Source organism: Thamnophis sirtalis, unplaced genomic scaffold (assembly GCF_051295495.1).
Source record: "Thamnophis sirtalis isolate CommonGarterSnake01/CBP01778 unplaced genomic scaffold, rThaSir2_p1.2 scaffold_9, whole genome shotgun sequence".
NCBI lineage: Eukaryota > Metazoa > Chordata > Lepidosauria > Squamata > Natricidae > Thamnophis > Thamnophis sirtalis.
The window spans coordinates 59,928,480-59,943,012 of record NW_028261389.1 but is presented as its reverse complement, the minus strand read 5'-3'; the positions used below and the strand labels follow the sequence as shown (position 1 = coordinate 59,943,012).

The 14,533-nt window shown below is 47.1% G+C and overlaps 1 protein-coding gene across 3 annotated transcripts in view; it reads left to right on the top strand.

The window, feature by feature from the left end:
- The window catches only part of IQUB (IQ motif and ubiquitin domain containing), a 57,922-nt gene that overhangs the window by 39,029 nt on the left and 4,360 nt on the right, over nucleotides 1–14,533 (top strand). For all 3 annotated transcript variants that reach the window (XM_087723679.1, XM_014071835.2, XM_087723678.1), the window contains one exon: nucleotides 4,438–4,686. In XM_087723679.1, coding sequence (XP_087579805.1) covers nucleotides 4,438–4,686 — 249 coding nt within the window. The remainder of the gene's footprint in view (nucleotides 1–4,437; nucleotides 4,687–14,533) is intronic.

The following is a 14,533-nucleotide window of genomic DNA, read 5'->3' as shown; positions in this document are numbered from 1 at the left end:
CACCCAGACCCCCATATGACATTTGTGCTTATCTGGCCTAAACACTATATCATTTTGTTCCCATAGTGCTATCCCCAGGTACTGAAGTTTATCTCCTCCTCATTCAGATGCAGCATAGGTTAAATTGCATAACTTCCAATTTGAAGTGAGCCTGGAGGCAAGCCATTTTCCATTCAGATTCCATACTTGCCTCATCTCAGTTCTGAAACTTGCTAGTACATTTACCTCATCTCTGCCTGAACTTGCTAGTAGGTTTCAGTGGCAACTTTAACTCTTCAGTCAGTTTCTTCTCAATATCAGTACACCTGTAAAAATAGGTGGCCTGATTTTCCTTGCTTATGTAAACACATACACTGAAATCTTATCTGATTTTCTCTGGGTGCAAGTAGGACACTACCTTAGCCTCCTAAGGGCTGGATACTGAAGCCTGAAAACATGATGAGGAAAACCAGCCTTGAATGGCTATCCATTCATCGCAGTATTAGTGTCATCCAATCATTGCAGTATTAGTGAAATTTATATACAGTATAAGTATATTATACCATACTCAGCTTTTGTGGAAGTAGCCAGATATGGTTTGTACACACTACAAAGCATGGAGATGTGGGGCTAATAATTTATATTTCTTTTTCTGTGAAAGTGAATAAAATTCTCCTTTCTATTAGCATTTCCTTCTTCCCTTATTATGAAAATTTCCTTCATCTGGAAGCAGGGCACAGACACATTTGAATTTTTGCATTCATGTTGCTGCCTGAAAGGAGTACTGATTGACTTGAGGCATTTGTGTCCATTCCAAAGTCAACAGCAGTGAAGACTATTATACTACCATTGATTGTATCTTCAAAATGCCTTGGAGGGCTGGGTAGTAGAAACATTTGCTGCCATTGGAAAATGTAATAGAGAAAAATTAAATAGGGCATTTTAATTACACAGGTGTCTCCCTCCTTCATGGTTTTCAAGACAATTGCTTATTTATTGACAACCCCCCTCCCCCCAGTATCCTATACCAGCACGTATCTCTAAGCAGTTTCCAAAGAATGGAATGGAATGGAATTCTTTATTGGCTAAGTGTGACACACAAGGAATTTGTCTCTGATGCAATCCAAAGAACAAAGTAATAGGTCATAGATCATAAATGATTGTTACAATCATTAATCGTAAGATACAAACAACAAATGATAAATCATAAAATACCAATAGGAGAAGATAGTAGGAAAGATGCAGTGGTGGGTTCCGGATCCTGGTGCAACCGGTAGGGTGCAACAGAGCACAGCATCCACCACATGAATGCACACAGTACACACACATATGCATGCAGCACACGCATGCGTATTTACAGTCTGTGACACTCCGCAATGCCTCTGTGATGCTCCAGCTGCTTGGCGGAGCATTGCAGAGGCACGGTATGCTCTATGTGTGTGTGCGGAAGCCCCGAAGAGCTCAAATACTGGTAAGGAGCATGGGCGGATGGGCGGAACAGTACCCGGTGCTCCCAGCAGGCAGCGGTACACACATACCAGGGCATACCAGTCGTAACCCGCCATTGGAAAGATGAGAAAATAAGAAAGATGAGAAGGATAATGGCAGTACAACCTAGCACAAGGGTAAATATAATTAAGCCTAAAACAGTGCTGTGGGAATTGGTGTTCAGCAGAGTGATGGGCAAAAGAGGGGAGGAAATGTCACTACATTAACGAAATTTGCACATAGAGAATTACAACCATCTTTATTTTATTTATAAGTTAGCTATGAATGCTGTCAGCTACACTATATTGCCAAAAGTATTTGCTCACCCATCCAAATAATCAGAATCAAGTGTTCCAATCACTTCCATGGCCACAGGTATATAAAATCAAGTACCTAGGCATGCAGACTGTTTTTACAAACATTTGTGAAAGAATGGGTCACTCTCAGGAGCTCAGTGAATTCCAGCGTGGAACTGTGATAGGATGCCACCTGTGCAACAAATCCAGTCGTGAAATTTCCTCACTCCTAAATATTCCACAGTCAACTGTCAGCTATATTATAAGAACGTGGAAGTGTTTGGGAATGACAGCAACTCAGACACGAAGTGGTAGGCCACGTAACCTTATCCAACATCAGTGTGTGACCTCACGAATGCGCTTCCAGAAGAATGGTCAAAAATTCCCATAAGCACACTCCTGAACCTCGTGGACAGCCTTCGCAGAAGAGTTGAAGCTGTTATAACTGCAAAGGGTGGCCCGACATCATATTGAACCCTATGGATTAGGAATGGGAGGTCACTTACAGTAAGTTCATATGCGAGTAAAGGCAGGTGAGCGAATACTTTTGGCAATATAGTGTATAAGTGTGAAGATCTAAGTCATTTTTTTCAGTGCTATTGTAGCATTTTGATTTTATTTATGAATTGGCTATGAATCCTATCATAGAAGTACAGGTAGTCCTCGACTTATGATCACAAGCGGACTAGAATCTTTGTTACTAAGCAAGGTGGTTGTTAAGTGAGTTTTGCCCAATTTTATGACTTTTACCCCCTTGTTGTTAAGTAAATCACTCCAGCTGTTAAATGAATCATGCACTTGTTAAGTGAACCCAGCTTCCCCCATTAGCTTTGCTTATTGGAAACTAGCTGGGAAGATTACAAATGGCAATCACATGACCTGGGATGCTGCAATCATTGTAAATACCTGTCAGTGGTTAAGTGCCCAAATTTTGATCGTGTGAATCATACATCGGAAAGCTGTGACAGTTGTAAGTGTGGAGATCAGTTGTAAGTCATTTTTTTTCAGTGCCATTGTAACTTTGAAGAGCTGCTAAATGAATGGCTGTAAGTCTAGGACAGTGATGGGCAACCTTTTTGGCGTGGTGTGTCAAAAATCGGCAAAAAATCGACCATAACTCGCGTTGTGTGTCACTTCAACAAAAACATAATTTTGCGCAATTTATAGTTTATACTACAAAAATGTATAATTGCAATATATAATTGTATTTAATAAACCAAAAACAAATTATTTAACATACCTACTTAGTAACTTCTTTGTTCATCAGTCGATTTCGTATGTTGCCCTTGATATTATTGAACTTGTTTGGGGTGCCGTGAACCAGGGCTGTGGAGTCGGCTGCTTCCAGCTCCACGTCCTCATCAACATGCCGCTCCAGCCCGCCCCTGCTATGAATATTCCTAGTGACGCGAGGGCGAAGAATATGAATATTCATAGCGGGGGCGGGCCGGAGTGGCATGTTGATGAGGACGTGGAGCTGGAAGCAGCAGACTCCACAGCCCTGCCATGAACTGAGATAAGTGTGGTGCGGTCGTAACCGACAGTCCCAGGAGTAGACTCTCTGTGCCGGCCTGACTGGAGAGAGGCGCGCACTGTTCCCGCGCTCCTCTCCTGCGGGTCCTCCCTCGCCGCGCTGATGACGTGTGTGTGCACGGCACGCATGTCTTACCAGCAGCCCCTGCGCTCAGAAAGGGGCGGCGGCGATACAGTAAGTGAGTGTGGGCGGGGGAGATCACACGTCCCCCCCCCGTTCCTCCAGCACAGATTCTTTTATCCTCGGCGGCCGTGCAGGAGCCGAGGATGAATCGCATGAAATCCTGTGCGTGTCACCCCAAATGGCTACGCGTGTCAGCACTGACACGCGTGTCATAGGTTCGCCATCACTGGTCTAGGACTACCTGTAAAAGTTGAAGTAGCAAGTTGATGGGGAATCAGTATGGCAATTAGACTATTTGAAATGCAAAGAGATAAGACTATTTAAATACTTTCAATGCCTATATAACAAAACTATTATGGCGTGTATGGATAATTACATTCCTCTCAAAGTGTTTGATGTAAAGAATATTTATCTTTTTAAAATTTAACTACAGATACCATAGTTAAAATATGTTCTTAATCACTAGGTTTACTATGTTGTGCTATACCATAGTAATTGTTTGAGAGATATGGTACACCATAATTTATGAAAGGTGGGTAAATGAATCCATAGAGCAACTAATTTGTAAGCTTGACAGTGAGATAGCAGTTAATGTAGACCATTACAACTTGGGTGGTAAGTTACCTATTAATACTTATACAATTTTTTAAACTTCTAATTAAAATTGCAATTATGGTTAATAGGAATGAATTTTGAAAATACGAAGTATTACATACTAAGGATTTACATGCTTGTCTCAATCATTGCAATCTAGAAGCCTAGTGTGTGCTCAGATATAACACACATTCTTGTATAAGTGTAGTTTTTACAGATTTTATCAGTGCAGTTCAATTTTATCTTCACAACATTTCACATTTGCAGATTAATCCAGATCAGTTCCTCTTCTGAAAACCCTTTAGCTCATCTTCTCTTTTAGTTCAGTTTCATCCACTGAAAGCAATGATGTTAGAAACCTCTGGGCCAGGCTTATGATTCATTATGAAAAGAAAAGAAACACTTATAATAATATTCTTGCAGGTACCAGCTGATCCAATGAAGCTTTATCACAACATCTATTTTTGCCTGGATTGCAAAAAATATCTACCTTCTACCAGTTTTGCTATATCGGTTAGTTCTTGTACCATCGGCCGGTGTCGTCAGTGCTGCAAGCTGGATAATGAGGCTCGTAAGAGGGAAGCCTTTTTGAAGTACAAGCGGATGCTTCGAAATCTCAGAGAGTCTGAAATGAAATACAACGATGGTGCTAAGATTGCCTTTATACTTCAGGTATGCAGTATATAAAAAGAAAGTACCGTATATATGAAAGAAAAAGATATAGAAGACATTAAACTGGTAGAATTTGTATTGTGTCAATACAGTACTAAAGAAATAGTTTTGGGAAGAGTGTGGAGAGGGATAGAAGAATAAAAGAGGGGAGAGGAGAGGAGGAAAAAGGAGGAGAAGGAAGAACAAGGAAGTAGAGAGGGGAAAGAGAGATAACTATAAAGAATGTTATGGCACAATTATGAAAATAATGTCTCTAACTATGATGTACAACATTATTTAAAAGAGATTATAAATGTATGATTAAGAGAATATTGATTATAATTAGGATGTATAAAACAATGTATACTCAAAAAGGACTAAGGATATAGCCAGTACATTGCCACTGCAAAACTGGAAATGTAATGTATTATAAAGAAAAATGTATAATAAAAATGCTTATAAAAAAAGAGAGGGAGAGAGAAAAAGAGACAGTAAATAATACGCTACTTGAGTAGCATTGTATTCCACAAATATGTTTTTGGCACAACTTGGGTTTATATCTAATAAAATTTTCTCCATATGAAGTGATAGTTTGAATACAGCAATCCGGATCTTACCTCTTATAGTTTTACTGGGCGTAAAGAAATTCAGGGTGATGGAGCATTTGTAGTTCCAGAATCTCTTTCACATGGTTTACATCAGGGGAGGGGCAGATATGGCGGGAGCTGTAGGGCTAGCCATTACCGGGGAAGGACTCTCTACATTACTTGTTCTGGCCCCTCAGGCTCAACTCAAGGATCTGGTGGCAGAGGAGTACAGGGCCCTGGTCTCAGGTTGTTGTTGCTAAATGCCAGGTCGGTTGTGAACAAAGCCCCCCTCATTCGGGATTTAATATTAGACGAGGAGGCAGACCTGACATGTATAACCGAAACCTGGCTGGGCCAAGAGGGGGGGGGTCCCCCTCTCAGAAATGTGCCCAGATGGGTTTCAGGTGCTCCACCAACCACGACACCAGAAAAGGGGTGGGGGAGTAGAGTTATCATCTGAAGGTCGTTAGTTCCTCGCAGGATCCCTGCCCCAGAGATTGTGGGGTGTGAGTCTCTCCTCTTGAAGTTGGACCTAAGGGTTCAATTGGTCTTGCTGTTGATGTACCTGCCTCCCAGCTGCGTCACGACAGCCCTGCCTGTGCTGCTAGAGGCAGTAGCAGGGTTGGCGGTAGAGTTCCTCAGACTAATAGTATTGGGGGATTTTAATCTGCCGTCTCTCGGTGAACACTCAGATGGAGCACAGGAGTTCATGGCTTCCATGACAACCATGGACTTGACCCAAGTAGTTCAGGGTCCAACTCATAGGGTGGGACATACCCTTGACCTTGTATTTCTCTCAGGGCAGTAGATTTTGATTTAAGGGCAATAGAGACCTTGCCCTTGTCATGGTCAGATCACTCCTTGCTGAGGCTTGACTTCAGGACGCTACTCCCCCATTGCAGGGAGGTGGAGCCAATTAAGTGGTTCTGCCACAGGCGCCTGATGGACCCAGAGGGATTTCAGAGGGAGCTTGGAGAGATACCTGACTCCCTTGTCCGCAATCCGGCCGAGTCTTTGGTCGCTGCCTGGAATAGTGCGGCGGCTGGAGCATTGGATCGGATTGCACCTTTGAGGCCTCTCCGTGGCAGTGGATCCAGGAGGGCACCTTGGTTTACCGAAGAACTCTGGGAGATGAAGCACCAAAAGAGACGCCTAGAGCGACGTTGGAGGGCTAGTAACTCTGAGACTTAAAAAGAGCCGAGGTGGCGCAGTGGTTAAATGCAGCACTGCAGGCTACTTCAGCTGACTGCAGTTCTGCAGTTCAGCTGTTCAAATCTCACCGGCTCAGGGTTGACTCAGCCTTCCATCCTTCTGAGGTGGGCAAAATGAGGACCCGGATTGTTGTTGGGGGCAATATGCTGACTCTGTAAACCGCTTAGAGAGGGCTGAAAGCCCTATGAAGCGGTATATAAGTCTAACTGCTATTGCTATTGAGTCTGATCGATCACTATTAAGAGCCTTTATTAGGACTTATCTAGTGGCGATACGGGCGGCAAAATGTACGCATTTTTCCGCTCTTATTGCATCTGTGGAATCTCGCCCAGCCACCCTGTTTAGGGTGACCCGCTCCCTCCTGAAAGGTGAGGAGCCGGGGGAACCCTTACAGGGAAGAGCTGAGGAGTTCATTCAGTTTCTCTCAGATAAAATCACTCAGATTCGGACAGACTTGGACTCTGCTTGGGCAGTACCAGCCGAGATGCCGAGGGCTAGTCTTAATCAGATTTTTGGGGATGAGTTTGAATTTGTCACCCCTGAGGAAGTGGATAAGGCCATGGGAGCGATGAGTGCCTCCACCTGCTTACTGGACCCATGCCCCTCCTGGCTGGTTTCGACCAGCAGAGAGGTGACACGAGGCTGGCTCCAGACAATTACCAACGCATCTTTGCAGGAGGGTTTTCCCCCGCAACCATTAAAGGAAGCAGTGGTAAGACCCCCTCCTCAAGAAGCCTTCCCTGGACCCAGCTATTTTGAAAAACTATCATCCCGTCTCCAACCTTCCTTTTTTGGGGAAGGTTGTTGAGAAGGTGGTGGCGCTTCAACTCCGACGGACCTTGAATGAAATGGATTATCTAGACTCCTTTCAGTCCAGTTTCAGGCCTTGGTACAGCACAGAAACCGCTTTGGTCACCCTGACCGATGATCTCTGGCGGGCCAGGGATAGAGGATATTCCTCTATCCTGGTGCTTCTTGACCTCTCAGCGGCTTTCGATACCATCGACCATGGTATCCTTCTGCGACGCCTAGGGGAGGTGGGAGTGAGAGGCACCGTTTTACGGTGGTTCTCCTCTTACCTCTCTGACAGGTCGCAGTCGGTGTTGGTCGGGGGGCAAAGGTCGTCCCCTAGGCCCCTCGAATGTGGTGTGCCGCAGGGTTCGGTCTTGTCCCCCCTCCTATTTAACATCTACATGAAGCCGCTGGGTGAGATCATGCAACAGCATGGGGTAAAGTACCATCAATATGCCGATGATACTCAATTATATCTTTCTGCTCCTTGCCAGCTCAGTGAAGCGGTGGATGTGATGTGCCGATGCCTGGAGGCTGTTAGGATCTGGATGGGGGCGAACAAACGTGTGCTCAATCCCGATAAGACTGAGTGGCTTTGGATGTTTCCCCCAAAGGACTGCTTGGACAGTCCATCCTTAACTCTGGGGGGTGAAAACTTACACCCCTCAGAGAGGGCTCGCAATTTGGGAGTCCTTCTGGATTCGCAGCTGAAATTGGAACATCATCTGTCAGCTGTGACCAGGGGGGCCTTTACCCAAGTTCGCCTGGTGCACCAATTGCGGCCCTACTTGGACCAGGAGGTGCTTCTAACGGTCACTCATGCCCTTATCATCTCGAGGCTGGATTATTGTAACACACTCTACATGGGGCTACCCTTGAGAAGCATTTGGAGACTGCAGTTAGTTCAGAATGCGGCCGCACGGGCGATATTGGGTGTGCCGAGGTACACCCACATTACACCTATCCTCTGTGAGCTGCACTGGCTACCAATTGGTCTCCGGACTGAATTCAAGGTGTTGGTTATTACCTTTAAAGACCTACATACCTTCGAGACTGCCTGCTGATACATACCTCCCAGCGGCCAGTAAGATCCCACAGATTGGGCCTCCTTCAGATGCCGTCAGCCAAACAGTGTCAGCTGGCAGGCCCTCGGAGGAGAGCCTTCTCTGTGGCTGCTCTGACTCTCTGGAACCAGCTTCTCCCAGAAATCCAGACGATACCCACTCTCATGGCCTTCAGAAAAGCCATAAAAACTTGGCTGTTCCAGCAGGCCTGGGGCTGTTGACCTCACTGTTGAGGTCCAGCCCTGAATAAAATGAATGTATGAGGGATGTTTGTTGTTTTAAAATTGTTAAATTGTTCCTATGTGTTTTCTTTTTATATTTTTTGTAAGCCACCCGGAGTCCTTTGGGATTGGGCGGCATATAAATATATTTAATAAATAAATAAATAAATAAATAAATAAATAAATAAATAAATAAATAAATAAATAAAATCAGAGCTAATGTCACAACTTTCTGTATAGAATCATTTTAACTTCCTCATAATTGGCTTGTAATTTACCTAATTTAAATCTCAAGGCAATATGAACTTCATACTAGATAAATATTTGTGAATATTTTGAGTCATAGTGAATTTAAAGCGTATTTGGTTTTGTTTATTTTTAGAATGAAAAAGTAAATAATAAGCTATGTTCACCAAATTTAAATTTGCTGCACAACTTTAATAATTGAAACATATTAAATACAATTTAACATCAAATGGGATTAGATGATGAAGTTCCATAATTAAATTGCATTACTAAACAGCAATTGCACATTTAATCCACAGTTATAAACAGAATTGCAAGTTGTGCATTTTAGTAGAAAATAATATCCTGTGCTAAAAATAATGATGTAGAATTCAAAAAGGAAATTGTATTATTTGGGAATCTCATTTTCATATAAAAATATCTCTATCTGAGTGCAAAAAATATAAAATAATTACTAATATCCAAAAATAGCAATATCTTCCCAGGTTTGCTTAATTAAGATGTGCATTGTTTTAGAAGGTACAGTATGTATGAATGAGCCAGTGGTGAGTTCCTACCGGTTTGGACTGGTTTGGCTGAACCAGTAGGTTTTTGGCAGCATGGGTTGCTGGAACCGGCAGCAACCCAGGCCTGCCACGCCCCCAAACCGGTTCTCCTGGTGGTGCCATAGGCGCCACCATCTTGTTTTTGGCTTCTGCACATGCGCAGAACAATTTTCACTGTACTGTGCATGCGTGCACAATGCACATCAAGCACATGTGTTGTGCGCCCGAGAGCAAACTGGCAGTAGTGACTGCCAGAACCCACACCTGGAATGAGCACAATTTATTTCACTTTAAAAACAGAAATGAATTTGTTTTCCAGGGCGCTGCTCAGGAGAGTCCAAGCAAGGGTTAAATACAGCCAAACTGCCCAGAACTGAATTGAAACTTTAAGCCACGCCTCTGGTGCTGATTATCCTCATATTTTTTCAATTCAGCTAGCCCTGCGAACCCACTTAAAGTTTCTCTTCATTTAATTTACTAGCTTGGACTCTCTTGAGCATTTACTGTGAGTATTTTCAGTTTAGGAGGTTGAGTAAGTGTAATTAAACTTCTTTAATTCGTTCCTGACTCGCTCTTCTTTCCTCCGCGTCCTGTTTAACTCCCAGGCACCGCTCGGAATGCAGGCAGATGCTGGGGCAAGCAAGCGGGTCGGAGTGCTGACGCCAGCGCTGTTGCGACCCTCGCTGGGGAGGGGGAAGCCCCGCTGAGGCTCCTGCGGTTGGCGTCCGTGCCTTGAGTGGCCAGCGTGCAGGTGTGGTGCCTCAGAGCTACAGATGGCTTGGCGGCAACTTTTAAAGTAATTAGAACTTCCGGCCACCATTTTGGGAGCTATTTGCAGTTTTGGTTTCTGATTTCAACCTCGTGCTGCAGCTGCCTGCAGCCTGATTCACAGCAGGAGCCGTGAGGAGCCACTCTTTGTCCGGCCTAGCTGGCAATTTGTTGTGTGCTTCTTTCACCTGAGCGGCAAGGATTGGGGCTGCTGGTCATAAGCCTCATTCCTGCAGTGCTGGCAGCCGTTAATGCTTGTGATTTATTCCACCGGCTGGATATTGGTGCTGTGACCCCCCCCCATGTCTCTTCAGAGTGTCTGTTGGTTTGCAGGGCTTTTGCAAGGTGGTGAGTGGAAGTAGCCCCTGATTATCATTTGGCCCACAGTTCCTATATGGCTGAGCAGGCTCCCGAGGATCCCACCCAGGCAGGAGGTTCCTCCAGGGTTTTCTCCAGGCAGGCTGGCGTAGCTGCCAGGGAGGCTATCAGGGGTTCCAAACCATACTCCAGGCCTGGGTTTAAGCAGGGATCAGGGCCAGACAAGGATGCAGTGCATCGCCAAAAGGCCCTCAAAAAGCAATTCTCCAAGGCCCAGCACCAAATGCAATCCTCCCAATCAGTGTCTCCTGAGGAGCCCGCCATGGAGGTTCCTCCGGCCCAGCCTAGGCCTGTTTCAGACAGCGAGGGTGAGGGCCGGGAGTTTCCCCCATGGCTTCCATGTCTAGAGCAATATCACCAGGGCCCTCGATGGTAGATCAGGCTGATCTTTTCGCTTGCCCTTTGGATCTCGAGGAAGGCCCTGCCCCGGGTCCCCTGGCCCCCCAACTTTCGCCTTCAAGGCCCAAGCCCAGGGCTCGGCCCATGGAAGATCTTGGGCCTGACCTTTTGGTGGAGATGCAGGAAGTTATCAATAGGGCCTTTTTCCAGGGCATCGAAGCGGGCATGTTGCACAAGGGCAAACGCACCCGCAAAACTAAGCACCTAGAGCCCCAGCCAGTTTCCGTGGTTGCTTCTCCTCCATGTCCCTTGCACTCCCCCCATTCCTCTTCGGGTTCCGAGGCTTCGGACTGGGAGGAGGGGGATGACATTCTGCCTGTTTAGGAGGCTGAATTCTCGGGGGAGGAAGGTGCAATGGCTCAAAAGCCCACTTCTTCAGGGCTCTTTAACATTGCAAATTTCAAAACCATTTTGGACAAGGCCAAGCTGGCCACCTGTATGGGATCCACTCCACCTGTTCAAGCTCCTGCTGAACTGGATGACTTGTCTGGGGATTTGTTTGAGGAACCGGTCCCAGTCCATGAGATCATTCCTATTCCTAAGATGTTTCTTAATTTGGTTCAAAAACAATGGGCCCAGCCTGCTACCATGACTACCCCCTCTAGCAATGATAAGAAACTGTACACTGTGGATGCCAGCCTGGAGGATTTACTTAAGCTGCCACCTATCGATCCTCTGGTAGCGCCCTCACCTCAACATCTGTGCTTCCGCCTGATCTGTTGGTGGGCCTTAAGGCTGAGGATAAGAAATCTGAGAATGTCTGTCATAAGACGCACCAGGCAGCTGCATGGGCAATTAAGACGTCTGCCTCGGCTTCCTTTCTTTCCAGGGCTGCTCTCCTCTGGTTGAGGAAGTTAATGGCGAGGGTTCCAGTTAAGGATACCAAGTTGAGGCAGGAGATTAACAAAATCATGGCGGCCACTGAATATACTGCTGATGCCACCCTCAGTGCGCCTAAGTTCGCTTCTCGGGCCCTGGCTTCAAATGTTACCACCAGGCGTCTTTTGTGACTGAGACATTGAAACGTTGACATGTGCTCCAAGTGGAAGTTGGTTTCTGCCCCTTTCAAAGGGGTCAAGCTTTTCGGGGAGGTCTTGGACCCGGTCCTAGTGGAAAATAAGGACAAAAAGAAGGTGATGCCATCATTTTCTAAGAAATCCGATAAGAAGGGCTTTTATTCCTACAGGAGGCAGTCCTTTCGGAATTCGGAACCTTCTTCCAGTTCTGCTCAGTCATGTCGCCCGTTCAACCAGCAGGCGGACAGGTCCCAGGACCGTCAGTCCTTTCGCTATTACTCCAGACGCCCCTTTCGGGGTGGATCTGGCTCCCGTCCTTTCAGGAAGTACAAGTGACTGTCAGGAATCAGCTCCCATAGCAGGGCGGCTCCAATTATTTCTCGCCCAGTGGGAGCAGGTCACGTCGGACCAGTGGGTATTACAAATGATCCGGCTGGGTCTCACCCTAGAATTCCTCTCTCTTCCTCCCCGTCATTTCATCAGGTGCCCCGTTCCCTCGTGCCCAGACAAAAGATCCCTCATGGAACAGGAAATAAGACATCTCAGGGAGATCAGGGCCATAGAGCCGGTTCTTCCGGGTCAGGAGGGGACAGGGTTCTATTCCATCCTGTTTCTGGTCCCCAAAAACTCCGGAGGGTGGAGGGGGATCCTAGATTTAAAGAGGCTAAATTATCATGTCACATATCGGAGGTTCAAGATGCAGTCCCTTCCAGTCAATCCTGGGCTGCATCAGGCCGGGAGACATTTTGACCTCCATAGACCTAAAAGAGGCCTACCTCCACGTACCCATCCGCAAAGCCCACCGCAAATACCTGAGGTTCACCTATGCTGCTCAACACTACCAGTACTGGGCCATGCCGTTCGGCCTATCATCGGCCCCCAGGACGTTCACCAAGGTCCTCGCAGCAGTGGCGGCGTCCCTCAGGTCGCGACCGGTAAGGCTGCACTGCTATTTAGACGATGTGCTCATCCAGTCGTCATCCCCCCAAGCAGGCGATCAAGGATCTGCAGTACACTATGCAGGTTCTCCGGAGTCACGGCTTCGCCATAACTTGGAAAAGAGCCATCTTCACCCAACGACCAGGCTTCAGCATCTAGGGGCCGTCATCGACACCGTTGCCTGCCAGGTCTTCCTATCACCAGAGAGGGTGGAAAACCTCAGGGAGATGGCCATGCAAGTTTGGCGATCTCCTCGTGCCAAGATAGTTCTGCTATCGCAGCTCCTGGGCAAGATGATCTTGTGCCTATCCATCATTCTGTGGGCACGTCTTCACTCTCATCCCCTCCAGTGGCTCCTGCTGCCCTATCAAAGGGCCAATGAGAGCAGCTCACCGCGGCTCGTTCCGGTCTCCACGAAGGTGCGTCGCTCACTCAGATGGTGGTTGTCTCCTGCCCTGAAGAAGGGGTCTCCGTTCAAGGAGCCGACCCAGCTCACAATCATGATGGATGCCAGTCTGTACGGTTGGGGGGCTCACTTCTGCAACCAGATAGCTCAGGGCAGGTGGTCCTTGGCCGAGGCATCGCACAGCATCAACTGGTTGGAGCTGAGGGCGGTCCGGTTGGCCCTGCTTCGATTTCAGATGGGCATTCAGGGTTGTCACATGAGGGTGCTGACCGACAACGTTGTGATGAAGGTGCACATCAACCGCCAGGGGGGCACACGGTCCAGGTCCCTGATGTCAGAAGCCGACGACCTAGTCATTGGGCGGAGCTCCATCTGCTGTCCATACAGGCGGAGCACATCTCCAGCATGGTGAACACCCAGGCAGACTGGCTGAGCAGGGCAACTGTCAATCACTCGGAGTGGTGCCTGCCCCCGCAGCTGTTCCACCACATAGTTCAGAGGTTCAGTTGCCCCCAGGTGGATCTGTTCGCAACAGCGGCCAACTCTCATCTTCCCAGGTTCTTCACCAGGTTCCATGATCCAAGGGCAGAGGGGGTAAACGCTCTTCACTGCCCTTGGCCAAAGGGACTGCTGAGTCATCAGAAAGATCCTGGCGGAGGCAGTGGACATCCTTCTGGTGGCCCCCTTTTGGCCCAGGAGAACCTGGTTTGCCGATCTGGTGAGTCTGTCCGTTTGAGACCCATGGCAGATTCCTCCACACCAGATTTCTCTTTGCCAGGGGGCCCTTCTTCAACCAGAGCCCCAGTGGCTACAACTAGCCGTTTGGCACTTGAGAGGGATCTCTTAAACAAGGACAACCTTTCCACCAATGTGATCAGCACCATTCAAGCATCACGTTGTCCTTGCATGATTCAGATTTATGATGCCACCTTGAGGGCTTTTGTTGCCTGGTCTTCTTCCAGGGGTGTTTCAGCTTCTTCAGCTTCGATTCCTGTCATCCTGGACTTTCTGCAAGACAGCCTTAACAAGGATTTGGCGCCTAACACTCTTTGTCGTTAGGTGGCTGCGCTCTCCACCATCTTGACCCCTGAGAGTCACCTTTCTCTCGGCCGTCACCCCACTATTCGCAGTTTTCTCAGGGGGGCTACTAACCTGAGTCCCCCGATGGTTCACAGATACCCGTCTTGGGATCTTAATGTGGTTTTGCGGGCTCTGGTCGAACCACCGTTTGAGCCCCTCTGTTCGGCCAGCTTGAAACATCTGACCTTTAAGACCTTTTTTCTCATTGCGATCAC